This window comes from Maylandia zebra, linkage group LG17 (genome assembly GCF_041146795.1).
Source record: "Maylandia zebra isolate NMK-2024a linkage group LG17, Mzebra_GT3a, whole genome shotgun sequence".
Classification (NCBI taxonomy): domain Eukaryota; kingdom Metazoa; phylum Chordata; class Actinopteri; order Cichliformes; family Cichlidae; genus Maylandia; species Maylandia zebra.
In genome coordinates this window covers 36,569,302-36,596,777 of record NC_135183.1, presented here as the reverse complement: position 1 = coordinate 36,596,777, position 27,476 = coordinate 36,569,302, and the positions used below count along the sequence as shown (strand labels likewise).

The 27,476-nt window shown below is 43.9% G+C and overlaps 1 protein-coding gene across 17 annotated transcripts in view; it reads left to right on the top strand.

Annotated features, from left to right (window-relative positions):
* The window catches only part of sox5 (SRY-box transcription factor 5), a 249,484-nt gene that overhangs the window by 191,156 nt on the left and 30,852 nt on the right, over positions 1-27,476 (top strand). For 15 of the 17 annotated variants that reach the window (XM_076875573.1, XM_076875575.1, XM_012919844.5 and 12 more), the window contains 3 exons: positions 13,155-13,241; positions 18,076-18,248; positions 19,523-19,591. In XM_076875573.1, the coding sequence (XP_076731688.1) occupies positions 13,155-13,241; positions 18,076-18,248; positions 19,523-19,591 (329 nt within the window). The remainder of the gene's footprint in view (positions 1-13,154; positions 13,242-18,075; positions 18,249-19,522; positions 19,592-27,476) is intronic. The other 2 variants (XM_076875579.1, XM_076875576.1) reach the window with 1 other exon arrangement.

Here is a 27,476-nt window from a genome sequence, read left to right as displayed (position 1 = left end):
TCGCTCTGCGTCTTTCTCTCTTCCATCCTCCCTCTTCTCCCCCCCCCCTCATCCTTTCCTCGGCTGGGCTCAGGAGCAGTGAACAGGTGTTGTCTCCTTTTGATTTGGGTGCGTTCGGATTAATGCTGTCAGCTCAGCTGTTAAAACAACTGCCACCGCCAGATGCCAGTCAGTTTGGGGCTGGAGTTGTCACCTACACACAAACACACACACACACATATTCAAACATCCAAACATGCTCAGATGCAAGTGTGCTTGCACATGCACACGCGCACTCACACACACACACAAGCACTTGGCCTCTTGGCTCATTGTAATACTGACAGAGCAAATCAGCTGTTGTATGCCAGTCTTCTCTATAACCCAGGTGTGTGTTTCTGTAGCCTTTCCAAAACATCACAGACAGTCAGTATAAAAGAGTATATGACAAGATACTGCAGTGATCATTAATACACTGCCAGAGTTGCTAAAGACTCACTTAGACAGTCATCTTTTAAGGGTTTTTTTGTCTTTAACCATAGCAATACTCACACCGGTTCCAGTTAAGAAGAATACTTAATGTTCTGAGTGGGGCTCGAGGAATTTTCTAAACTCAAAGAATGACTTTACCAGCGTTTTCTTAAGTTGTGTTCGGGGCTGTAAACCATGGGAGCGGGCATTTAGCAGACAGGAAATATGACTCTTGTGAGTCCCTTAATTTAATAGAAGAAATCTTGGCGCACTAAATGACGATGCTAAAAGTCTTCCTGTTGTGGACAGTTACTTTGAAGTGAAGAGACACCACTTAACCATTTCGGGATCTTAAATTAAGCAGTTTGTCATTCAAAAGTTAGTTTTAATTAGATATTTGTCTAAAAATAATAATAAAAGACAAGTAGTACTAACCAACCTCTGATGGATCAGCTGAATTTCCTTGTTGGTGGATAATAGCAAAAGAAATGACATTTAGTGATGTCATTAGTGATGTTTAGCGCTGGAGCGCCCCCCGCGACCCTGAAAAAAAAGGATAAGCGGAAGCGAATGGATGGATGGATGGATGGAGCTGCCAATTTCTTTTGCCAAATCAGTTTTGCCCTCTCTGTAAATTTTCTGATTTTGTGAAACACGGTCAGTTTTCTCATTTTAAGTTTTTTTTAAAGGTTTCCTGCACAAAAGAGAATAGATAACTATAGAAACACAGCAAAAATACTGGCGTCAACCCAAATGTTCACAATCGGTACATTCAAGTAAAAGACATTTGATGAAGAACCATTTTCTGCCTGTCAGTTGCTTAAATTTAGAATGTGGTTCCTTGTTGTTAAAGTTTGTTAGTAAAATGATGATTTAAAATTATGATCAACTGTGAATATCAGCGATTAGTAACAGTGCTATTTATGGCTCCATCAGATGTGGGTAGAGACTGCAGACTCACTGGAGGTACACGTGTGTGTCTGTGTGTGTCATATGGTGGGTTGCTGGCCCTGTAGTGGTGATACTGGTGGTGATATATTCATATTTTATCTTTTTATCAGTTCAGTCTCATGATGGTGGCTTAAGAAGAGCCACACAGAGAGACGTTTTTAAGGTGGTGCTGGTTTATCTGGCACTCTTTCTCCCAAACTCAGATATTCTAATATTGAGCCCTATTTGTAGTGTACCCCCCACCTCCCAATCCCACGATAAGATTGTCAGTTTACGCTTGTTGCTGTTTTGTAACCCACCAACTGAACCATATTTTACCCCATTTTACTGCCGATCACGGCCTCGTCCATTTTGTTGGTGTGTTGAATTACACTAACAAAGTTATTTCCAAGGTTATTATACCCCACTGTAGTCTCCAGTTTCCAGCGAGCCAAACGTTGTTAGGACAATTAGTCCAATCAAGGAGTCATGGGTGTCTTGTGGGAGAAGGAGGAAAAGAGGGTCAACACAGACAGGAATGTTCAGGGAGAAAATAAGTACCACACAACATGTTGTGTTTATAAGGGTTTACAATAAATGTGATGTGATATTTATCAATAGAGTTCATGCACCCGACTTGACTCAGTTATCTTGTTCTGAAAAAGATATGAATGATAAGATTAAGCGCGGGTTGATTTAATTTAAAAAAAAGAACCACAATATGTTTTGATAAACATTGGTTTCTAGTTTATTTCCAAAGAAAAGCTGAAGCAGTGTCGTAGCAGATATTCCAATCAGATTTTGGCTTTGAGTAAATTGAATTTGAATTTTTTGACAGCTGTTTTAACCCACTTCAAACTTCAGCTGGTAGTGGGTAGACCTGTTACACTGTTATCTTCTATAGTATATTACTTGTATAGAGGTGAATGTTCATATTAAACAAGACCAAAGTTTCAAATAATAAGGTCAACATTTTGTACAAGTAATACCCGTGAGGCATAAGCTCGGGCTCCAGACTTCTCTAAACGCTTGGTTTCAGGCAGGTTTTTCTTCTGCTGGCTCTGTATGATTTAAGTGTGAGAGTGAATATGTCTGAAAGGGTCGTCAAGCACAGCTCACAACTTTAGAAAGGAGCCGTTTAAAGCAGCGGCAGAAGTTCACTTTTCAGTTCCCAAACACTTTGTCTTCCAGCTCCCAAAATGTTGACTTGGAAACTTGTATTTGGTGCTTTTTGTTAAAAATTGTAAGTCTAAAGACTGAGGGGAAGTACAGTAACCCTGATGACATCACTGTCACCTCCACAGGGTTGTTGTTTTACTTCACTGTTGTTACGTCATCCCTCGTTATAGTTTAATTATATCAAGTTGCTCAAATGTCAGCAGAGGCATTGGTTCAAATCCAGGCTAGCCAGACCTTTACTCCGGGTCTTTCTCCTGCTCTTTCCCCCTTTCTTTCTGTCTATCTCTGTCATTTGCTTCGTAAAATAAAGGCAAAGACACCCACAACTCTGTCATTTAATGCGCGAGTTTTACTCTTCCTATTTGCTAGCCACAGATGGCTAAGTGATCTAAACGTGACCTAACCATCAGTTGTTATCAACGAGGCATCTCATCAACCAAACTTATTTCTTCGCCTAACTGCGGCGTAATCTTGCCAGGAAAACTTGAGAATAGGAAAAGATTTACAAGGAGCGACGTTGACATGCCCGAGTAATTGGTGCACGGTGACCCATAAGGCTCCAACAGGTCAGACACACACACACGCAAACACACACATGCTAGTCAGCAGAACATTCCACTGCTGTTTGGACTGTTGTTGCCATTGGTCTAATGGTTCTCACATGTCTGTCGCCCTATCTTTGAGCTGCACACAGGACAATGTGGGCTATTCTTAAGACTTTACAACATGCTCTGTCTCAAGCCGTTCAGCGCACAGATGGAACAAACATTCACACATAGAGAAGAAAGACAAAAAAGAGACAGAGATGGATATCAAGACTCAAACAGACACATAAACAGAGGGAGAAGTGTGTGCGCATGTGTGCGCGTCTGTTTGCTCTTGTCAGCGGCGTCCGCGTTAACTGGAATAGGCGGATCCCGCCTCCGCTGTCCGGCAAAGCAAAGCCACTCTAAAGCCAAGCCAACTGTCAATCAAACAGCCAACACAGGGCCAAACTATGATAACATCAGAAATAACGGTCTTCACCCATCAGTCTCACACGCGCACACACACACAAGAGGTTAAAGTCACAGCTCAGCACTGTTTGAATAGGCTTTCAACATGCAAAACAGCATTAGTGTGTCAGCAGTGTCTTGCTGTTCTGTCTGTCTCTCTGTCATTGCTTTGACAGGCAGACGAAAAATGTCATGACTCGCAAGAGAAAACGCTGCTGCTGTGTGTCTGCGTGTGTGTTTATGCGTGCACGCGCACGGAAGCGCGCACTCTCAGTCTGTCTCTTGTGTAGTTAATGCGTGGGTCCATTCCCCTTCTATACTCGGCAGGCCCAATACACAATGTCTTCTTTTGTTGTCACGTTAAAGTGATGCAATAAAGCTGTGCAGTGACAAGACAAGGACGGCCCGGGGGCTGCTGCAGTGACAGAGACGTCGAGTGTGTGTGTGTGTGTGTGTGTGTGTGTGTGTGTGTGTGTGTGTGTGTGTGCGTGCGTGCATGGAGTGGAGACAAGAGCACTGAAGAGGGGTTATTGCCACGAGACAGATTGCAAGTGTCATTTTCCATTACAGCAGCCTGAGCCACTGTGTGTGACACACACACATGCACACACACGCACACAAGGTGCACATGCCTTGGCCCACTTTAACAGGATGCTTTTGACAGGGAGAGATGTGCATGCGTTAAGAGCACTGGCCCCTAGTATTTAACTCCATCCTTATAGAAACACATTTAATGATTTTTTTTCCCTTTTACTTTAGATGGCTTATCTGATTGGTTGAGCCACAGCTCATTGGTATGAATCTGATTTTTCCATGAAAGTAAAGACTTCAGGTAAATTGCATTTGAATTTGCAAGTAACTAATAGATGCTGAAAACCTAATTTTAGCGATTTACATAGTTTAGTTGAAAGATTACATCACAAGCCATATTTAAACCCTTGTTAAACAGGCTGAAAACATATTGGATCATTTAAAAAATCTAAAGGTAAAACAGAGATTTTCTTAGTTGTATTTCTTTATTTCTTTCTTTATTTTTAAAGTTCACAGTCACAAGATGCAGGGTTTTTTATGTGGCAACAGAGCAGCTTTTCAGAGGCTCCTCAGTGAATACATTGAGTTTTAAATACAGCATGACCCATTGTTGCATGTGAACTTCTATTATCTATTCAAAAGTCTCTCATGAGGCTCTGTTTGTTAACCAGGCAATTAGCAGGCAGTATTTGGTGGTTATCAGTACTTCAGTTGACACTTGGTCTCTTCAGCCTGTAAAGTATGAGGCAGTAAAATGAAAATGGGATCTGTGTTCAGTCCCATAGCTTGTCCCTAATAAGGTGTGGTGGCAGCGGCTATCAGGGGCTGAGCTGAATTAGTCCGCAGTGGATTCAAATGTCTAGATCCTATCAAACACCATTTAATGATAATGGAGGTCACAGAGGCAATTGGGAAAATGCTGTGTGTATGTCTGTGTGTGTGAAAGGAACGTTTCTCTGTCTCCCGCAAAAACACAGCATTAAGATAGCATCGCTAATTTCACCGGCTCGGCACAAAAACAACACGCAGAGGAGAGAAGAAAGGAGGGAAAAAAAATAATGCAACAACACACAAGCGAAATGAAACAACAAGGAAAAGTTTCTGTGCGACTTTCTCGAATGTCGCTCCAGATTTTGCCCTTCATCGTTCTTTCACAATGTCGCGCCCTCTCCGCTGCTATTTCTGACTGCCAGTGTGTGGATCTGGCTCGCTGAGATTTCATGCCAGTGTAAAAATTGGCTGAGGGTTTGGTTCAAATCAAATTGGACATAAGCACCCACAACACCATCTGTTAGGGAAAGGCAGTGGAGTGAAGGGCAGAACTCTGCATTCAGATAAATGGATTTTCAATTTATTAAATTGTTGACTGACACCCTTGTAAATGTTCGCTTTATGTGGCGCGGCCTATTCTTAGAACTTAATGGAAACATGTTGCCATACATCCATGCAATTCCTAATATTAGAATGCAAAAAAAAAAGTCCTGCTGCATCTGTTGTTTTGAGTTCAATCTTTTCTTTTTGCAGCACGAGAGAAAAAAAAATAAAAACGTGTCCTTTTTCTACAACTTAAGACTAAAATAAAGCGCCCCGCTCGGTTAGACTTCAGGTGTTTTGGCAAGTGATAACGTGTGTGACGGTTTGTATTAACAGGTGTGTCGCACCGAAACACAGCTGAGATTGTCACAGCACTTCAGGGGAGGGCCATATGTCCCCCCACCTTCCCCGTCGCTTCACCCAAAAACCTAACTTACATTAAAAGGTGAAAAACAACCTCGCAACTCTCTGAAGTTGATTTTGTTCAGCGTGAGTGCATGCCAGATACTTTGAGTCTGCGTGTGCTGGTGTCCTCCCTAGTCTAGTGGTCTGGGTGTTTATTAATAACTAAAGTTGGAGCAGCTTCTGAATGAAGAGTCACTGCGGACACTGAGGCCGACCAGGGACTGAATCTACACACACGCACACACATCCTCTGTCTGTTTCTTGCTGCGATCCTCTGCTTCAGTGGGAGAAACGGAGCACTGGGGGGGCGGGGGGGTTAGAAAGTAAGGAGGGAGGAGGATGAGGAGGAGGAGAGGGATTTTAGTGTTTACACAGAGGCCCGGCCACCGCGGCAACTGTTGCCAAGCGCCGTTCTCCCCAACAACAAGCCAGTAATTGGTACTTTTAGCAGCTAACCTTGCGGAGGTGGTGGTGCGAGGTGGGCTTGGACAAAAAGCTTTTTGATACATCTCCTCTCTGAAACATAGTGCCCCTGTTTCTGTTTCTTTTTCCTTTTTTCCCTTTTTTTTTTTATAAACAAGAGACTGCCCATAATCTTGGCACCATCCTCATTGCTTTGGAACGATTGGACTGTCTTTAGAAGGAATCGATGAAAATGTGTCCAGACACATGGCCCAGCTCAACCAGACATGAATTGATCATCAAAATATCAACATCATCATTTCGTAATGGAGCGTGTTGGCGCCGTCAGCGTGAGGGGGGAGTCGGGGGTAGACAGACTGTGCAAAGCAAGAGCTGCGGTATCGAGAGGGTGTAAATAAGTGAGTTGTATTCCAAATTCAAAAGTTTCTTTGAACACCTCCATAATGTAAAAGACTGTTAAAGTTGAAGCGTTTTACTGCTGCGAGACTGGGTTAGCTACAATTTTGTAAATAGTAACAACCAACCTTTTTGCTTTTTTGGAGTAAGTATAGATATACCGGAATAAATCTGTTTTAGGTGAAGCATTAAGTCAGGTAATTACAGCTTGAAGCTATCTGGAATCAAACGTCGTTCTTAATTACGAATCCATGTGTAGGTGTGTTTGACTCCATCCTCAAACTGGTGCTTATAAGTCTTTTTCGTACAGTACACCACCCCCCAGATACAAGGTGAAAGTTTGATTAGTGCTTTTATGTAGCTCGGAATAATCAGATTTGTTTTATAGCTGACTCGAATGTCTAGATGCATTAAGAAATTTCATCAGTTGTTGTATCGTGAGACAATTCTGATTAAAGGCTATAAATCCAAAATGACGAGCAGGTCAAATCAGTTATGTTTCTGTGATTTTGACTTTGATTCATTTAGGGTAACCTTGTTAAGGTGTTTGCATGACTGTTGCACAGAGTTACCTTAATCTAGTTATAGTCTAATCTTTAGATCACATGTAGACATGCGTATTCTGTCTCTGTGATGACCACCAGCTAATGTGCGTGTGTGCTTTTTTGCTTTCTTAACTGCAGAAGTCACCACACGTTTTAGTGCCCCACTCGCTGCCTCTCTGTTGCTTCTTCCTGCCATCTCAATACTTCTGTGTTCAGGGTGGCAGTCTTAGACAAACTGCACCAGTGCTTGTATAATTGCTTATTCAAAGCTGACCCCTGCTCAGTTGGGGAGGAGGAGAATGAAGGAGGAAGGGGTTAGAGGGGGGAGGAGTAGATGGAGTCTCCTCATGGCTGCCAAGGCCCAAGTCAATGTGGAGCCTGTTTTGCGGGATATAAGCGCCGGCCACGGGTCCCAAGCCAGGGCCCTTTCCTGTGGGCCCTCCTCCTCCTCCTTGTCTTCGTTCTCCTCCTTCATCCTCCACCCTCCTCTGAGCCCGGCTGGGCCTGGCGCTGGCACAGAGGCCCCTTTGTTGTGCACCCGAGGACCCGGGCTCTCTGTCTCTCATACTCTCTCTTTTCCTCCCCTCTCTGCCTCTCTCTCTTTTTCTTTCTTTCTCTTTCCACACACACCACTCCGCCTCCTCCTCCTCCTCACCACCACCCCCCTTTCTTTTCCTTTAAAGGTCTCCAGTCTTCACAAATATGAGATAATAGGAAAAATAGAGCTGGCTGCTTCTGGTGACTCAGGGCAAAACGTCTGAGTGAAAAATAGAAAGTGAGAGAGGGAGAGAGAGAGAGATGGCATTGTTCGTAAGGTTGGTCCGAGCAAGCTGGACTGAGGTTGAGTCTCCTCCCCTCGCTCTCTCTCTCTCTCCTCTCTCCAGCAGCTCCCGAACCAAAAGCTTACTGTGGATCCAAAAGCCGGACGGGGGTTTGCTGCAACACACACACACGCACAGACACACACACACACTGTTTCTCTCTCCGTCTCTCGGCAGGTGGACGGGGTTGTTTTGGCTCGGCTGCAGGGCAGCAGCTTGACTCCGTTTGAGCCAATGAGCCAAAATAATAGCCGACGATTCCAGAGTTATTGTCAGCGCTTTCCCCCCTCTGCTTTTCCCAGAATCCTTCTCAGCTGTGCGGGATCCGAATCAGAACGTCGCCCTCGGATGAATTCATTCGCTTACGCATGAAAATACAACAGTGGGATCACCAGTTGTTTGTACTGTACGCTCCAAACCATACAGACAAAACAAGGAAAGATGATTTTTGAAACTGCCTAATCCACTCTGATTGATTCAAGCGCCAAAATGTTGCAGGCAAAAAAATATAAATTGAAGGAAATGCGCAGAAAAACATCTAGAATGACGTGTGTTGGTATTTTACTCAGTGCAGACATCATACAGTTTAAACAAGGAGCTGAAGAATTTTCAGAATATGTATGTGTGATATTTTCAACATTATTTACATCCTTAAAGCAACTTAAGAAGCGAATAATGGAGAGAACTGCAGTTTAAATACTCAACACTTCCTCTTGCCTAATTTTTCTTTTAACACAATAAACTCCCCTCACACCTTATTTTTTTCTCACGGGGTATCCTCCCTCACCCTCATCTCACACCACCCAATCCTGAAAATATGCGACCCACACCCGTGCGTGGGCACCAGACTCCACCCGCTTACCTCACACAACACCAACATACGCAGACACATACTCGCATACACACTCAGCATCCCATACGTCAGAGAAACAGGGAGTAGTGTCTCGTATTTTCATGGAAAGTGTTGTGCTGTCCTCCTTTATTATGTGATTTTTGGCCCGTAATTAGCACTAGTAGATTCTTGCTATGTTTCCATTCAGCTATCAAGCAGATTTTATTTAAAAAAAAAAAAAGACTTCTTAAAACATTATGGAACATGAAGAGTGAATTAAGTGCATTTCCATATGCTGAGCTGAAGGAAATAAATCCTTGAATCTGAACGAGGTGGAAAGAGTCTTTCAAGAACCGATTTGTATTGGACAAGTTGTTTTTGTTGTTGTGGAACATCAGCCGTGGACGTATTTATATATATATTTTTAGAAGGAAGACAAAAACAAGCGATTTGCTTCTAATGAACTAGTGAACAAGAAGATAATGCATAGACAGGTCACAGTTTCAGGCTTTCTAAACCAAACGGCAACCTCTGGGGCTTAAAAACGAAGTTTGGGGCTGCAGTTCCTTTAGTGACCACTAGGATGGCTCCAAAAGCACGTTAATCCCCACAGTCTCCCATGGTTAAAAGCCTTTCACTTAAAGTTTAAGTATAAATGGCACAGTCGGTCATTTTTTTTAGGTTATTTAATAAAGATTTATTGATTAGTATACGATGTGTATATCTCTGAAAGCAATCTTATAACTTATTAAAAATACATAGGAGTGTGTGTCATTTTGAGGAAGGTGCCATGTTGCCCCGCCATTTTGAACACACAGTGGACAACAAAATACCACCTCATATGGCCTCATATGTAGTACACCAAAGGTGAAAAGAAGTTAACCCGTATTCATGTCTGCACCTTCAAACTCAAGATATGAAGGATCATACCTATGTTTGATCAGCTTTTCAATTCAATTCAATTTTATTTATACAGCGCCAAATCACAACAACAGTCACCTCAAGGTGCTTTATATTGTAAGGTAGACCCTACAATAATACATACAGAGAAAACCCCAACAATCATATGACCCCCTATGAGCAAGAACTTCGGCGACAGTGGGAAGGAAAAACTCCCTTTTAACAGGAAGAAACCTCCGGCAGAACCAGGCTCAGGGAGGGGCGGGGCCATCTGCTGCGACCGGTTGGGGTGAGAGAAGGAAAACAGGATAAAAGCTGAAAAGGGGTCCTCTTCACTGAAGAAGGGAAAATGTGAAGGAAAGAGACAACACAGCTTGCTCCTCACCTCAAGCCTCAACTCCTGAACTGGATTGAGGACTGACAATGGACCAGCTAAACGACAACAGTTGATTATAAGCTAACATTATATCTCATATTATATAACATTATATATATATATAGCTAATGTCGAGTGCTCTAAAAATGACACTTTACTTCTTATAAACAGTTTCATTCAATTCGCACATCGTATGAGACTTTATTTAAAAAGCGTCAGAGTCTAACTATGTTTTCTCCACTTCAAAGAAAGTTTCTCTAACAGTAGCAAACAGTCGAACAACAGCTAACCAATGCAGACAAATGTTGTCTGTTGCTGTCTGTCAGGTGTCACCACCACTAATTTGAGTCACTGAATTGATCTTCTCAGCTGTCTCTGTGATGTTTGTGGTTTTTGGAGAATTTTAATGGAATTACGCAGTAAATAACACAGCCTGCTGTGTGGTACAGAACATCATTGCATTACATTCATACAGTTTATAGAGGTAGCTGGATAGTCTAAGCCAATAACTTGGCACGCCACCCTCTCATCCAAATATGGTTACTTCTGATACCAAAACAGCACCCAAATATTGTGGCTTCAAAATGCAAAGCCCAGAAAGCAATGAGTGATGTCAAAGAGTCCATGTCCATCTTTATTTTACAGTCTGTGGTTCAAACAGATCATTTTAACTGATTCGCACATGTATGTGTGGGTTCTTGACCTCTATTTCTGTGTGCGTGTATTTTTGCAATTTGTCATGGGTGACAGTGGAAGTTCATTTCTCTTAGTGTTCGCCACATCAATCAACATCCCACTAAAAGATACAGCACGCCATCCCCTCTTTCCTTCTCATCCCCTCTTTTCTCTCCCTCTCAGCTCCTCCTGCCCATTTCCTCCCATTTTGCCATCCGCCGCACAATGAAAGAGCCTCTTGGCTTTTATTAATAGTTAAAGTGGCCCCAGCCTGTCACTGGGGACAATGGCTGCAGCCCTGTTAATAAATAAAAATAATAACTAGGAGATGGAGACAGAGAGGGAGTGCAATGGAAAGAGAACAGGCGACACTGCCATTTGTTGTTCCCTCTCACTTGTCAAAGCTCTTTGGCTTAAAAGCCTCTGTCATTGTTGAGGGAGAGGGGGTTGGGGGGGGAGGAGGGGAGTGAGAGACAGAGAAAAATAAGGAGAGAGAGAAAGAGGCAGTGCCAGGGGCTAATAGCACCTGTTGGGGTGATGGTGAGACAGCTGTCGTGGAGGGTGGGGGGGGGGGACACAGGAGCACACTCTTTCTTCTACTCTTTCTATGCATGTTTTTGCAAAAGACTCTCTATCGACTCGTGCTCCTCCTCTTCGCCCTACCTTCATCCTGCTGTGAACCGATTCCCTGAAGGCTACAGTGGCTTCTGAGTGAAAGCACTAGGGCTGCTGTCTTACTGGTTAAGTGGCAGCGTTGAAGACTCAAGGACAGAACAGGGCAAGGACAGTGGGAAGACGAAAAGGAAAAAGTGAGAAGTGGACTTGGCTCGAAGTTCAGCGTTGATCCCGAGGTGTGTGTTTTTTGCAAATGTGTGCTCACTGTAATCAGCAGGGCATGGATGTTGTCGTCTCCACGCCAGAGGAAAGGACCTGATTCAGGCCTTGAGGGAAGCAGAAATTAATGTGCTCTATTTTTTGAGTGTGTGTCATTATGTGAGGGGGGCTTGCGTGCAGGTTTGCAGGTGATCGGGTGTCGTTTAAATCCTTTAAATCTCCAGGTGGTTTGTCAACACTCCACTGTGGACAGAAAGGGAAATAGACGGATGAGAAGGAAAGAAAGAAGTTTAGGCAAAGTGCTGCTTTTTTGTGTACTCTGATTTGTTGTTGAGTGTGGAAGATATGTGTACATTCGTGTCTCTTTTAGAGGAAAAGATGCACTAAGCTGTTCAACTCAACACACCGGACATCCCCCCCCTCTCCTCTGTGGAAAACCTGAGTGTTTGTGCATCAGTATGCATGTGTATGGGTTTATGCATGCAGGCTGTCTCACACCAGCGAGATTAAGACTTTTCTTAAATCAGTCTTGTCATTATAGGGGAAGGAAAATAATCTGGGGACAAACAAACTTTTTTCCTGCTGTCAGCGTTTGCAAGTGTGTATACATCTATGTGTGGAGCCACATATACTGTATGAGCACATTCAAGTGTGTGTGTGTTTGCATTGGCTGATAGGGTTAATCTCCGTACTCAAAGTGTAAAACCTCTCTCCTTAGGAAGGCCTCCCATCCCAAGTGCAGATGGCTCCCAGTAAATAAAGTACTCTCTCTTTCTTTCTCCCTCTTTTGTCTGATCACTCCTCTCTCCTTCTCGTTCACGTCAATCACAGCCAACATTGTGACTACTCGAGGTTCATGGCCATATATCTGTGTACGCGTTTGTTTTTTTCCGGTGCTTATATGTGCACACATCTTAGGATTGGATCTTTCCAAGTATACACTCACCCGTGTGACATTTCCATTCCCCTCACTGTATGTGTACTTGTGTGCACAACTGTTACCATAGTTTGATTGTAATTAGTGAGTCTGCGAGTGTGTGTTTAGGTAGTGGTTTGTGCGCGTGTGTGTATGTGCGTGCGCCTGTAAGCGTCTGTGTGGAGTGTGTGTTGAAAACAAAGCACTAGCTGATAATGTGTCCATTGTGGCGGGTGCATTAAGGCCCTCTTTGTCTCAGGGCCCACAGGGCTAATGATTCTCTAGCAGCAGGTGAGAGGGGAAAAAAGCCTCTCTTTTTTCGTCTCTCTCTCTCTCCCCCCATCTCCTCCACTTGTCTCTCTCTTTATCTTGCGTTGCGCTCCCTCGCTCTCTCCCTTTTTCGCTCACTTGTTTTTGTTTTTCAGATTTCCTCTCTTTCGATTATCAGCTCCTCTCTTTCCGCCTTTCTCTCCCTCTCTCTCCTGCTGATGCGGCCATTAGGCTGAGCCGCTGCTGCCTTTATTACAGCAAATGGACTTTAAATGAGCTTTATTGTCATGTTGGCCAGCCATCTGAATCCCTCTCTCTCTCCCTCTCCCCTGCCCCCCCGCCCCTCATCCTCCCCTAAACAGAGGCCCCCAGCATTGAGAGGCTGTTGTCAAAGGACTGGAAGGATAAACTTTTGGCCATGGGCTCAGGGCACGTCGGAGAAATTAAAGGTACGGTAAAACTAAATTATGCCAGAACTTAAAGACTTTAACCCTGTGAACTTGATTGAGGCACTGACGATGTCCATTGCGGGAGTAAAACATCTAGAGTTAGATTAAATATATGAGGCAGAAAGGCCTAAAGCGTGGTAGGTATGACATCTAGTGATGGGGCCATATTGTAAAGATGACAGCTCAGGTTAAAGTTGACCTGAAATTAACTAATATGAACTGAATTCAGATGAAGTGATCCTAAATGAACTTGATCTGTCCTGAACTAAACCAGGACACCTGCTTCATCTTGTGCGTATGACCAGCGCGTCAAAAAAAAAAATAAGTTAATGGCGTCTCTGCTAGTCTCGCAGCTCGCTGTTAATTCACTGCTAATCGACCATTTTATCCACAACAACCCTCTTTAACACCCAAGAGCGACACAGGCGGAGTAGGACAGAGGGCAGCAGGGGATACAAAAAGGGAACAAGTGGAGCTGTGCTGTGAATATGCAGGAGCAAGAATCAACGAGAACGAAAGCGAGAGAGGGGAAAAGATATAAGAGAGGCAGAAGAGACTGTGGCCATTATTCCCTGTAACTCCAGGGCAAAGCCGTCGTTCTCCTCCAGTAATTGAGCTTCATTAGGAAGCAAAGCAATATGTAATCAAAGAGCCTCGCGGAGCAGCGTGGCCATCGAGAGCAGGGCTCCATTGATCAAACCTCCTTTTCCCAGCTCCCTGCCGCGCTGACATTTCTGTGTAGGGGCGTCCCGCTTGGCGCACCACACACCAACAGCTGGGGAGCAATGTGTGTGCATGCAGCGGAAGCACACATATGCACGTTTGTGTCTGTTAAGCCGGTGCGTGTTTTACATAAGAATCTGTGAGAAAAGGTAGAGCTGCGGAGATACTAAAGTGTTTGCTTTAATAGCGTCAGTGTGTAGGTGAGCGCACACATTGCTCTCACACTGTCAGCGCATCTCTTGATTTTTTTTTTTTTTTTTTTTTTGCCCCCATCGAATTCCATTGAAGAGCATTTTGTGGGGAACAAAGTGAGCCACTGCCTCCTGCTCCGTTGGCTTTATTGAGAAGAAACATTGGTAAAAAGGCCCCATGCGGTTCACATAGCGATACACATACACACAATTATGGAACTCATAGTCCTGGAATAAATCTCCCCACGGTGTTATGCTATTAACGTCGCTCCCCCACACTAAAAAGTGACAGCACAGATGAGAACAATTGCTTGAAATCTGGATAACATTTTTATTCATCATTACATTTATATGAGGGGAAATGCTTAAACCCCATACAAGAGACTTTTAAAGCTGCACCAATCTCTTTTTTTTTGGGGGGGGGATAATCTTTTTACAGCTGTTTGCTTTTTCTTTTTTACTTCTGCTTGAAATCTCTGCTAAATATTTATCTCTACACTGCATTCCTTTTTACAATAAAGTTGTGTGAAAAGACACTGTAAAGTCTAGTTCCAAAGTTCCAAAGTGTGAAATGATCGCTTTGCTTAGCTGCTCAAAAGAAAGGAAGAGAAAAGCAACAAAAAGAAAATAAACTGGTGCCATTTATAGTCTTAAATAGTAGCTTTGTACTTGAAGCCATTTTTCTGTGATTGGCTGACCCTCGCAAACACCAGGTAGTTTAGGCTTCTGGACTCTGAGATTAGATACCCGAGGTATCCTCTTCCTTTGGCTGAAGAATAGAAACACTGCCTGAAACACAGCTTCTGGAGGAGGGCTAAACCTAAGCTTTTGGCTCATAAAGATTACTTATTCACTGACCTTGTTATCTTTATTGTCTTTACTCTGGTTTAATATGACCATCTAGGTACTTTAGGTTCATTCTGTACACCACCCATACAGAATGAGACAAAACCAGGTTTAAAGTCATTACGACAATTAAAAGGAACAGCTAATATTGTGTGGGGAGAGGATGCTGGCTGAGAGAGAGCAAGAGAGTTGGAGGAGTTTCACTTGGTTCCACTGACCGGTCAGGAGAAGGTAATTGTTGACTGGTCTTCCTAAAACAAATTAGGCAAACAGGATCAGGCAGGTACACACACAGCTAGCAGGAGCAACAGTGGTATTCCTAATAATGTACTTACTATGTGCATTTTAAACTCCTCATTTATCTTTAAATAAACAATAAATGCAATAGAAAGGTCTGACTATAAGTAACTTTATTAGGATAACCAATTCTTCTGGTTTTTATTACTACAAACTACCACAAAACACCCACCATGTTAAGTACCTTAATTTCTCACCTTAGTATTGACTTGATGATATCAACTAATTTGATTATTCAGAGAAATTAAGTTCTTGTGTCCAAGTAAATATACTTCTTTGCATATGTTCTGCATTCTCTTATTCTACTTCACATCTATAATCCATTTCCTCCTCTTCTTTCTCCCTCCCTCCCTGGCCATCTCATCCCCACTCCTCCTTACTTACCCAGGGGGAGTTATCAGTGCAGCCGGGGTCATTAATTAGCACCGAACACAGTGACAAGTATTACATTGTTACAAATTGGTTAATTACCCTGCGCACGAGTGTGTGCGTGTGTGAGAGAGAGCGAAAAGGGAGAGAGTTGGTGTCGATTCGGGGAGTTTGTAGGTAAGCTCAGGCCGCGGCAATCAGCCTAAGGAGAAATGTGTGTAAACCAATGGAGGAAACCAGTTATCGATCCACCTGCCTGCCTCGCAGCAGCTGAAGAAACAAGGCAACGCGAGCTGATTTATGGGGTGACCACAGAAATTCTCAAAGTGTGAATGGGAAGAAATGAGAAGCAAAAGACGGGGGCGCCTCATGTCGGCGTTGGAGATTTTCGACATCTCGTCTCAGTTACTGAGCGTGTCGTTTTCCCCGGCCTTAGAGGGGAGCTGGAAACAGCTTGCAGAAAAAGAACGAGGACCGTCTTCCAGGCTCCTGGTTCGAGGAATGTCCGTTCACATCGGCGCGCACGCGCTCACTGTTTGGAACCAATTTTCTATATGTGTGGGTGTGTGTGCAGAGGGAGGCTAACCCTAACAAGAAAGCCCTACAATAAAAAGCCTCCTTTGATCCATCCTTTCACCTTTGCAACCCCCCTCTTAGCCTCTTTTTTTCTTTTTCTTTTTTCTCCCCTTCCTTCACACCCCTTCACCCCTCCGTTTGAACATGCCAACGTTTGTAACACAAGGCTCTTTCTTGTCTTGGTCAGCTTTGGCTACACACACACACACACATATACATTCTGGCTCTACAAAGGTGAGTCTGTGAGTTAGGACAGCGGCGTGTTTATTTTTCCAGCGGCCAGTGCTCCCGACAGTTGCCTTTATTGTTCATTGTTGGCGGATGGATGGAGCGCGGGGGGAAGTGAGGGAGAAGGGGGGGAAAGGGGGTGTCGGTGGGTGCAGTGGGGGTGGCGGTGGGTGAGGCGGCAGCTACCAACAGGGGAAGACAAATGGATGGCTCTCACCTTCCCGAGCGGTCAAAGGCCAGGTCAGCAGACATGGCCTACGTCCCCCCCCCCCGACACAGATCTCGTCTTCTGGCTCCCCTCTTTCATCCCCTGCTGTGCTTCTCTTTCTTTTCTCCCGTTTCCTTCTCTTCCTTCTCTTTCTCCCTCTTTTCTTGTCCTCATCTGGTTTGACTGGTGCAGGAATGTGGCCCTGTTAAAGGTAGCAGCTGAAGAACAATGGGGGATTGTGCTGTTCCCCACACACACACACACACACACACACACACACACACACACACACACACACACACACACACACACACACACACACACAACAAAGGCATGTAGGCAAACATCAATATATATGACCAGACATGGGCGCACACACATACTGATTTTGCCTCCGTGTGCCTCTCTCTAACTACATCCTGTTGAATGATTTAGGCCTTGTGTGGAAGCGCGCGCATGTGTGTGTATGTGTGTTTGTAATGGAGCTGGTATGTCAGGATCTAAGGAGTCAAAGGTCAGGCCATGCTAAATGTGAGCAGGAGGTTGGCTGACTGCAGGGTAAACACAGACCAGACACACTCTCCTTCTCTCTCTTTTCCTTCTCTTTTTCTCACAAGCACACTCATAGGAAAAAAAATACAACTCAATACTGCTACGGAGCACTTCCAAATTTATCCATATTTCAGCACCAATCGGATAAATATTGATTGTACTTTAAGTTTTAGTGAAGAATGTCAATTTGCAAACCTGGCTGAAGATTCGTTTTGTTTGGTAAACGTACGATTCTGGCTCAGACATTACATTTGCTTTGCCTCTTCTTCCCACCACATTTTGCCTGTTTACAAATACTTCCTCAGCCATCTTTATTTTCTTTATTTCAATACGGCAATAAAAGCGGTGATGGATGTGGCTTGATTAATCACTGCTGGCCTTCTGTGCCCAGGAGAATGAGTCAACATCTGGTTTTACAACCCTGGTGCACACAAACAGCACTTTACCCATCTTCCTTTGACATGCCCCCTTCTACCATTCAAAGCCCCTAACCAGTCATATATTAAGTCAGCTAACAAGTCATGGATAGCTTTGCTCTGTTTTTTCTTTTTGGTTTCTCTGACCCTGACTTCAACCCCAATGATTCATGCCATCCTTTGTATAGCCATTTTAATTTACAAAAACTGAAAAAAAAAAACAGTAAACTACAGGGTTAATTTTAATATTTGAGGTGCTCGGACTCATCCAGCTGTAACCAGCCTGTTTTTAATTTAACAAAGGAAATATCAAGTCTAAAAACTGGAAGTGGAATTTCAAAAAGCACGGGGTAACCTTAGCAGAGTACTGCTTATTTCATATCACCTTTGACCTCTGTTGCCCCCCCTTCTTCACTCTTGCCCTTTAGGTACCCCAGACAGCCTGGCGGAGAAAGAGCGCCAACTCATGGGCATGATTGGCCAGTTGAGCAGCCTGAGGGAGCAGCTCTTGGCGGCCCATGAGGAGCAGAAGAAGCTGGCCGCCTCACAGATGGAGAAGCAGAGGCAGCAGATGGAGCTCGCCAAGCAGCAGCAGGATCAGGTATAGGAGCACGGTGCATGTGAAGGGCCTCATTTGGAAATGGCGTTTACTCCATGCCTATGCTGCAAAAAGAAAAAAAAATGTCCATACTAACAAGCCATTCAGTCTCCATTACTTGGTATATGGAGCACATTGTTTGATTGATCGCATTGCAAAATGTAAACTTCAAAGGTCAGTACTGTTTAAAATGCATCTTATAGGTCTACAACAGAAGGTGGATTTGAAAAGCAACAAATCACAGGATTTTCTGTCCCCTGCACGCTCTTTCTTCCACACACACACACACACACATCTCATGCAGCGCTCAAGCAGCCAGAGACATGCGCCTTTGGCAGCTTAAACACAAGGACATTACACAGGAATCAGCTGAGGGTATGTAGTGTTGGAGCGGATGTAGAAGAGACATGCACACACTCCCAGCTCCCAGGCGAGAGTCTGCCAGGTATTTGCATAGAGAAGGGTTTCCCTTTTTTTGCCATGCTTTTTTGCTCCTGGAAGGCTTGGTTTTACAAAGAGAAGGATGGGCCCACACACACACACACACACACACACACACACACACACACACACACACACACACACACACAGAAATACAGCTGTAAGGACAAATCACCTGTGACAAACACAATGCATTACAGTGCTCCTGGCTTCATCCTGCACCAGCACACAGTGCATGACTCTGACATTATGAAGACTGTACTCTATGTGAATTCTTGTGTTTCTCCATTTCTTTTTAGGAGTTGCTGGAGTTTCAGCTCAAAAGTTACTTATGTTTTCGCTGTAGCTGTTGTGTTTCATTGAAAGCATTGTTTTGAATGCAAAACAAAAGTTAAAGGTAAAGAAAGTGAAAAATTACCTTTCAAGAACAAAAGTATTTGTATTTTTGTCTGTTTTCTAGGATTGTAGAAGCCAAATTTCACATAATTGTGTAATTCTTTCTAAGTTAAATAAAAGACGCAGTCACATAAGTGAAAATAAGCAGCTTTAAATTATCATATGAGGCTAACTGTTAAAAATTGTGTGCTCATTATTTTCAGCTAACATCAGTATATCAAAAGCAGTCAGTTGTCAGCATGTCAGTAAGTGGGTCGGTGTTGAGTCCATATGAAATGAGCTTTTTAATATTTCATACCAGGGCACTGACCCTCTGTCGTGCAACTGGGGCATCAGAGACCTGCAGATGTGTCGCATCTCCCACAGGCTCTGCACACACGAACGCACACGCATGCACTTTGTATGCAGTTCTAAAAGCGCATGGTGTGCTCTGTCCACAGATTGCCCGGCAACAGCAGCAGCTTCTACAGCAGCAACACAAAATCAACCTCCTGCAGCAACAAATCCAGGTGAGGCCAGCTTGTGTCTGCATGGCCATCCATATGATGTGCGCGCATGTTTGTGTATGTGCCCTTTGTGTGTTGGGTTTGTGTGAGCGTGCGAGTATGTCTGCGCGCGTGTCGGCATCACCCACAATAGCAATTTTGTGATTGTGATTGTTGCAGCTTTTCTATGCTCAGCCATCAGCATTTGGGGCCTGAATCAACGTTGACTTATAATGGTGACCCCTCCTCCTCTAACATACACTCATACAAAACCTGTGTAATCACTTAAAAATAGGTCGGTCTGCTTGGAAAAATCAAAAGTACTCTGTTGGCAGTATGTGCGGTTTAAGTGATTATTACATAAATCCAACTTGCTTGTCACACTGTCGGTGAAGTCCACTTTTCTGATGTTTATTCCATTGTGTCTGAGAGTGACTGTTAAAGGAATACAGCACCAGCTAATCAACCTAGATAATGGTAGCAAGTGTGAAAGAGAGACTCAGACAAGTAAAACCTTATTTTCTGATTATTTCAAGGCTGTTACGTTCTAAAGTACAAATAAACACACCCACCTCGGCACAGCTCTGCAGGAAAGTTCCACATTGTTGATTTTTGTACGACTGCAAACCCATAGAAACTATACTGTCCAATATGGCATCCTTGCTCTTTTTGTGCGTAGCTAAGCCCCTACCTGATTAACCTGGTTGCTACGACTCACACTTTTTTCCCCTTTTGAACAGAGGTTGATGCCAGAAACACTCTTAACACTGCAAAATAATAATAATAAAATAAGAATCCTCACACTCTCATACTGCAGGCCAAGTAGTACCCTGTGTTTAAAAAATAAATAAATAAACGTTTCAGTTGTAGATGTGATTAATATTGCGTGATATTTTTGAGTTGGGTGGTTGTTGTATGAGATACTTGTTTATGTTCTCGCTTCAAAGGAGATTTGTAAGGGACTTTCATCACCACCGAATCCTATGAAATGCAAAATCAATAGGCCTTTATTTAGTAATGGCCAAATCTTATCATGTGGTGTATAAAAGTGAATGTTAAATAGCCAGTAAAGTCAAATAAAACTGCAAAGTAATTCAAATTAAAAGTCCCTTTTGAATGTGAGCCTGGTCCTCGGCTTGAGAAAATGGGTGGGTTTATATATGTAACACTTAAAAATGGAAGTATTGTACTTTTGGGTCCATACACTGGAGCCTCTATTTTGGTCCAGGTGGCTTGGAACGAATAGCCCAGCCCTTTGTAAAGGCAGATGACACTGAATTTTAAGCTGAGAAAGCTGGGCTTTGTATCATAAAGAGACACCCTGTCCAAGAAAGCGCACACACACACACACACACACATACACACACACACTCCCTTTCCCCTGAGAGTTTAGCCATACACGGTTTGTGTGATAAGAAACCTTGTGATAGCATGTGTGTAGGACGTGTGTCTGTGTGTGTCCACGATACTGTGTAAAGCAGCTGTGTTTATTTGCTTTATGCGAATTAAATTCTTAATTGTCCGCGTTTTGTCTCTCTGACAAAAAAAGCGAGCACATGTTTGCGTCTGAGGAGTTCTCTGTGCCTTCTCCATGCGTTCGTTTCTTAACCCATGCGCTTGTGTGTGTGTGCGCGCGCACTACAGCTGTGTGTGTGAAGCCATAAACACGTCCGCTCATGATTCACTCCCTCACGACCCCGCCGAGACAAAGCTCTCTTTTCCCATGACTTTGCAACCTTTTCCCAAACAAGCGTCTCTCCATTGAACGGGCCCAACAATAGTTTCTCACAAGCAGGGGCAGCTGTAGGCAGCCTCGTTAAGAGAGACACACAATCAACAGGCGCTCATCACAGCAGCTCAAAACACTTAGACATCCACATATATGTTGCACACAACAAAGTATGCGAATACACGGACAAACATCCAAAATATACGCCTTCCCTTGCCCGTTCACACATATCACAAGCGGTCGTGGAGAGTGCTGCACACTCGCTCGATGATCAAACACACACTCGTCATCAAAGACTTGGTTGAGAAATACACTGCTTAATCATTCATGAAGAGATTGTCCACACAATCCCACAATACAATGGCCTGCCAGAGAGAGGGCACCAGGTTCAGTGTGTTCTGGTGTGTATGTACGTGTATGTGTGTTTTGTGTCTGTATGATAAGCCCCTTGTGATTGCATTTCCCCCTAACAAGGCTGAGTTCAGCTGTCCCTTCGAGTGTGTGTGTGTGTGTGTGTGTGTGTGTTTGTGTTTGTGTGTCTCCGTCCTTGGCTTTGTTAGACTTGAACCCCCAAAGGCCTGTGAAGAATGCTTTCAACCGTCCACTTGGAAGAGGTGATGAAATGAAACGAATAATCAAGCTCATGAAAAAGAGAGGAGAGTGACACACATCCTTCATGAAAAGAGGACAAATTATTTATTGTCCTTGTGTCTGCTTTCTTTTCTCTTTTTTTCCCTCTCAGGCTAGCGATATGCGTGTTAGCTTTCGCTATTTAGGCCAGCAGCACTCGCCGAATGCGGTGTAAGAAAGTTCATTTGCACAGACGGGCATAACAGCAGCAGAGGCTAATGGCATACAGTAGGAGCAGCACACGCACATGTGCACCTTCATTGTGTAGACGCTCATTAGTCTTCACAAGTCGGTGATTGGCTGTCTTCTCACTCTAATTGATTCTACCTGAAATGATCCATGATTTAGCATCACTTACAATCCATTAATTTTAATCATCCACTACATACACACACACTCTCCCTCACATTCACATTGTTTTACTTTTGAGTGAGCTGTCATACACTGTCCTAATCCTCAATCTTCCCTGGATGTAACCCTTACTTTTATTGTGATAAACCGTCTAAACCTAACCTTTAATTGAAGTCCTGACCGTACGTTATCTCTAACTTTGCCATAATCCTACACCAAAACCCCAAACATGACGAAACCTTTCCCTCTGGTTAAGCAGAGACCTTGAAAAACACCCTTTATGTTATAAAACTTTGTGTTCATTCCAAGGGTTCAGTCTAACTTGTCCACACAGAAATTCCAAAACAGGAACATGTGTGAACATAAGGACGTACAAGACACACAAAAACACATGCACACACACTTTCCTACCCCCTGCTAGGGGCCTTCTTGTTAAGCTTGAAGGGGTGAGCGCATTTTCTCAAACTTCCCTTTACTTTCCTTCTCGTCTCGTCTCATTCTAATTAAACGTCTTGTCTCCGAGGCTCCCCCCGGTGTTTGCCGGGGACGACTGTTGCTGCCGTGCGAGGAAGCGCGACAGGGATGAAAGCAGCTCACCTGCCGTGAGGCTCAGGGCTTACCTTGAGAACACGCACACATTTTTATAGGATTGCCAGACACAAATGCACAATATATATTGAAACAGAGGGATGAGAGAACACAAGTGTGGCCTGCCTAATGAATCAAAACTCACTCATGCAAAGCACTCACACACACACTTTCAACTGTGTCTGCTCCTGTAGCGCTGCCCCTGTGTGCTGTCTTTAATCTCATCAAGAATCACTACTGCTATAGGTCAAAGGCAGCAGAGCAGAGAGAGAGAAAGGAGAAAAAAAATCAGAAAATGAGTAAAGCCACCTGATGCTTTGACTGGTTTAAGAGAGCCCAGAATTGGCGGCGACAGCAGCTAACAAGGTCTCTATTAAGGCCATCCTACACTGGTAACTCTATCTCACATACACAAAGCTAAGTGTAATACCTGATGCAATCACAAGCACAAACTCCTGTCTCTATCTGTGTTTTTCATTGTTGGGAAGAGGCAGACAAAAACATTGAAAAACATTTATTGATTTCCACGCACACGGTGCAGACCATGAACGTAACACAGGAGCACCTCTGTAGTCTTTGCATAGGAGCAGCTAACCCAATTGGCTGTGTAATTATTTAATCACCCCCATTACACCGCAGACAGTGTAATTTGTGTTTTCCTTACACAGTGTGTGTCAGCATGCACACACACGTATGCACTAATAAACTGGACTGCAACCAAACAGCCTTTCCCACTGAGGCCCACCCTCTCGCTCTCTCACACACACACACACACGCTTTCTCAGGCACAGATATACCTGTGTGTGCATCCTGCAGTGGCACTGCCACCTGAACCATGCCCCTACATTCACAGCACACTGGCCTAATAGCCCACTGTCCATAGAAAGTTAATGGACTAATATTAAAAGCCAGCTCCCTCTCTCTCTCTCGGTCTCGCTCTCTCTCTCCAAATTAATTATTGGTTCTATCGCTCGCACATCCCCTCTTCAGCAATAGGTCATACAGGTCTTGCATTAATTGCCGGAGCATATGGTCGCCAACAGATTTTAGCTGTGGGACTCGCACTTTAGCGGGGGCTATTTTTTCGCGCGCTCAGATGCGAGCCATATTGTGCGGCGCTGGCAGCTATTGTTCGGCGCATTAACTTCATAGAGCTAATTACTCCCCAATAATAACTTTACCTTGGAGTTTTTAGCGCAGCGCGTGCCAACCAACCTGTTTCGCACCCCATATGTTAATTAGCGGCCACATCTTCATTATGCCGCAGCGGCGCTTTAAGTTCAAGCTGTGCCGCCTGGCGCGTGGTGAACGCAGCCTCGACTCGCTGCCAATTATCCAACTCTTGCTCCCCTCTCCGTCTCTCTTCCTCTCACTCGTTCTCCCTCTCTTGTTCATTCTGTTCTCTCTATCTGCTGTTTATTTCCTGAGAAGTTGTCTCGCCAGGGTGAATTGTCAACTTCTCTCTCTCTTTCCGTCCCCTTTGCCCCTGTGAAATTTCTCGAGAAAAAGTTTCACACTTGTTCTTAATATATGTGATTTTTTTTTCCCTTCTTCTTCTTCTGCTTAGAGTAATTTTTTTCTTTGTTTTGCATTTAGCTTTCACTGATTAGAGGCATTTTTCAGATCCGGTTTCGTTTCAGGTTTCTGTTTTGGGTGTGGACGTGGGGTTTGCAGATGAAAGCGGCAGCGCCTCTTATTCTCCACGTCAGCAGTAGCAGTGTGAAGATTTGTGTGTGTGTGTATTGTAGGTTTTCATGTTCGCTTTGGGCCTGATGTGAAAGAGAAGCTGAGGAGCGCATTATTCCCAAAGCTCCTGCTGTTTAAGATGTGCCTTTTCCTTTATGTGAGATCTGGAGATTGTCTGATAGATCCAGCCTTGCTCTCCCTTTCTCCTACTCTTACTTTCTCCCGCTTTTCTTTTTTTCCTTCTGTCAGCTCATCTTTGTCTCTGATTTTTATAGCACTCTCCCTCCCTCTTCTTCTTGTTGGTTTCAAAGTTTACGGCGTGATCACAAGGCAGAGCTCGTGAGTTGCTTTAAGGCATTATTGTATATTCAATATTAAATGGGAAAGAAAGCTCCTACAGTATCAGAGTGATTGATCCTCTGTATTATGTGATAGCCACTCCACAAACAAACACACTCTCAGTTTTTGAGTCCCTCGCTCAACTTGCTGCGACCCACGTTTCCTGCTTTGTGTGGCTTATGAAAGTCGATAAGTGTGAGTGTCAGTGAGCACGTTAGGCGATTGCTGCTACTGATCGGCTCAGCAGCTGTTACACTAACTCAGCTACTATGAGAGCAACCTATGTATGGGAATTGTTCTCTATAAACCATTCCCCATCTCACTCTTGTCTCTGTTTCTCATCCCTTTGTTCTTCTTCCTCCTGATCTTCTTATCCCATTGTGATGACTCATACTGTACATAATGCGCAACAGTTCTGTAGGCTGATTAATGTCTGCCTATTGTATGCAGGCATATTGTTCTGAGATTTAGAAAAGGAGGGGATGATATAGAGGAGAAGGTAGCTTTTCTCTGGCGTTTTCATTGGCAAAGAAAGAAGCAAAGTCATGTGCAGACACTGAGTCACACAATATAGATATACTAGTGTGTGTATGTATAGTATATATGTGCTACATCTGCCTCAAACTTATCTTACTCTGCTCCTCTGCTCTCCTTCCCTCTCCTCCCTCCGGTATATTACAGCATTTCTAGCCAGCTCTACTCCAGCATATGTCCAATTAGGCCTGAAAGGCAAAGCAGAACTGTTCTGTCTGTGATTCGTCCCCGCAGGGGTCCTGTCCGAGCGTCGCTCTGGAACGCCTCCCCCTTCTGATCGTGCGTCGCAGGCGGCACGACGGTTTATGGTTAACCAAAATGGTGGAGTAATTATTGTTTTTGGTGTAAGGGGGGAACAGGAGCTGCGCTGTGATAGTTTGATTACAGTGCTGCTGGCTGCCGCGTGCCGACACACACAGGAGCGGGAGGAGGGGGATGAGGAGGAGACACAGAAACACACGCACAGGAATTTACAGTACACTGTAAAATCACTGTTGATACTGAGCGACAGCCACTCTCTCTCTCTTTTTTTCTATTTACCTGTCTCAAACACTAACCACTTAAAGGGCTCACATTGCTGAGACATTACCCGATTGTACCGTGGCACCACCACCATTCTTTATGATTGTGCAGCCATTTCCTTCATTCCAGATCAATTTTCCACATCAGTCAGCTTTTACTCACCCATTATCCTATTCAGCCATTACCTTCTCTGGTCTCCTGGCAAAATAAGAGTGACAGAAGAAGAGGAAGAGAGATTAGTTGCAAAGAGGGAGCAAAGTGCTTTGCAACCAGACATGTGCAGGTCATGGGCCTTAAGACATTATCAGGGATTTGATTTAAGCGGGGAAGCCTCACAGTTTAACATGGAAACTTCAGGATGCCCGTCTTTCCTTTGCTTTTTTTCTTTTAAATTGAACATAGCATTAGTTCTGGCAGGTTTCACAGTCAGCCTGAGGCAGCAGCCCTGGCAGATCAGCTGTTCTCATTGACAGTCACATCAGCTGATGGCTCAGCTAATAGCTTTCTGTGCATCGTATTTGCATATTTGAAAGCTGCATATCATCAGCCTGGTTGGTGTGGCCTCTGCAAGCCGCTGTGGAACCCAACTTCACCTCCTTTCATCCCTTTTTAAACTCAGTCAGTGTCACATCTGTTACGTCACTGATGCCTATTCTGTTCTGAGCTACTCCTGAATTTAGTCTTTCCACAAATGCACAGGGAGGTCCCGGAACAGAGGCATACTGCCAAATACAAATTACTGCAGATGGAAAAAACAATCTTCCTTTTGACTGTAGTGGTCCTGACAGAAATCTGTTTATACTGTAAAACAGAAAAAGACATCATTAAAGGTATAGTTAAATTGACAGAAGCTGTGAAATTGTTAATTAAATATATTACACTTCCAAGACCTGCTTCTTGTACTTCTAATTTTATTTGAGTACAGTGTGGGCGCAGCATTGTTGTAATCTTGCCATTTAATATTCAAAAAACTGGTGGCCAATAAAAAAGGCAAACTGTATGCTTCTCGTTACTGAATAAAAACAACAAAGAGGGCAAGATGTGTCCTAGGGCTGGCTCAGAGGATTACGCAAGATTGTCGCATTATTTTTTTACATTCTGACTTTTTTTAGAACAATTTCACCATCTTTGCTTTGGGATGCTTTGCTGTCTTCATCTCGCGTTACACCTTAGCTATAGGTAGAAACTCTCCATTATTTCCTTCCTTCTCCCACCTTTTTCCACTCTCCATGTCTTCCTCGCCTTATCTTCTCCTATCTTTCCTCTCAAACTGTCAGTCAGTCCATCACGCGCAAGTCTTTGTGTGTTGTTTTTGGCAGAACGCTGTTTAGTGCAACCATCTGTCTCCTACTTCTCTCTCCTTCTCTCTCTCTCCTGTCATCCCTGCCAAAGTCACCCATCGGAGGAGCTTCTTTTTCTTTTTCTTTTTTCTTTTTTTTTCTCCCTTCGTCTCCTTTTAAAATCCTGGAAACCTTATGAAGTCGTATGGCTCTCTGCCGACAGGCGCGCACACAGCGTTGTGTCTGTGTG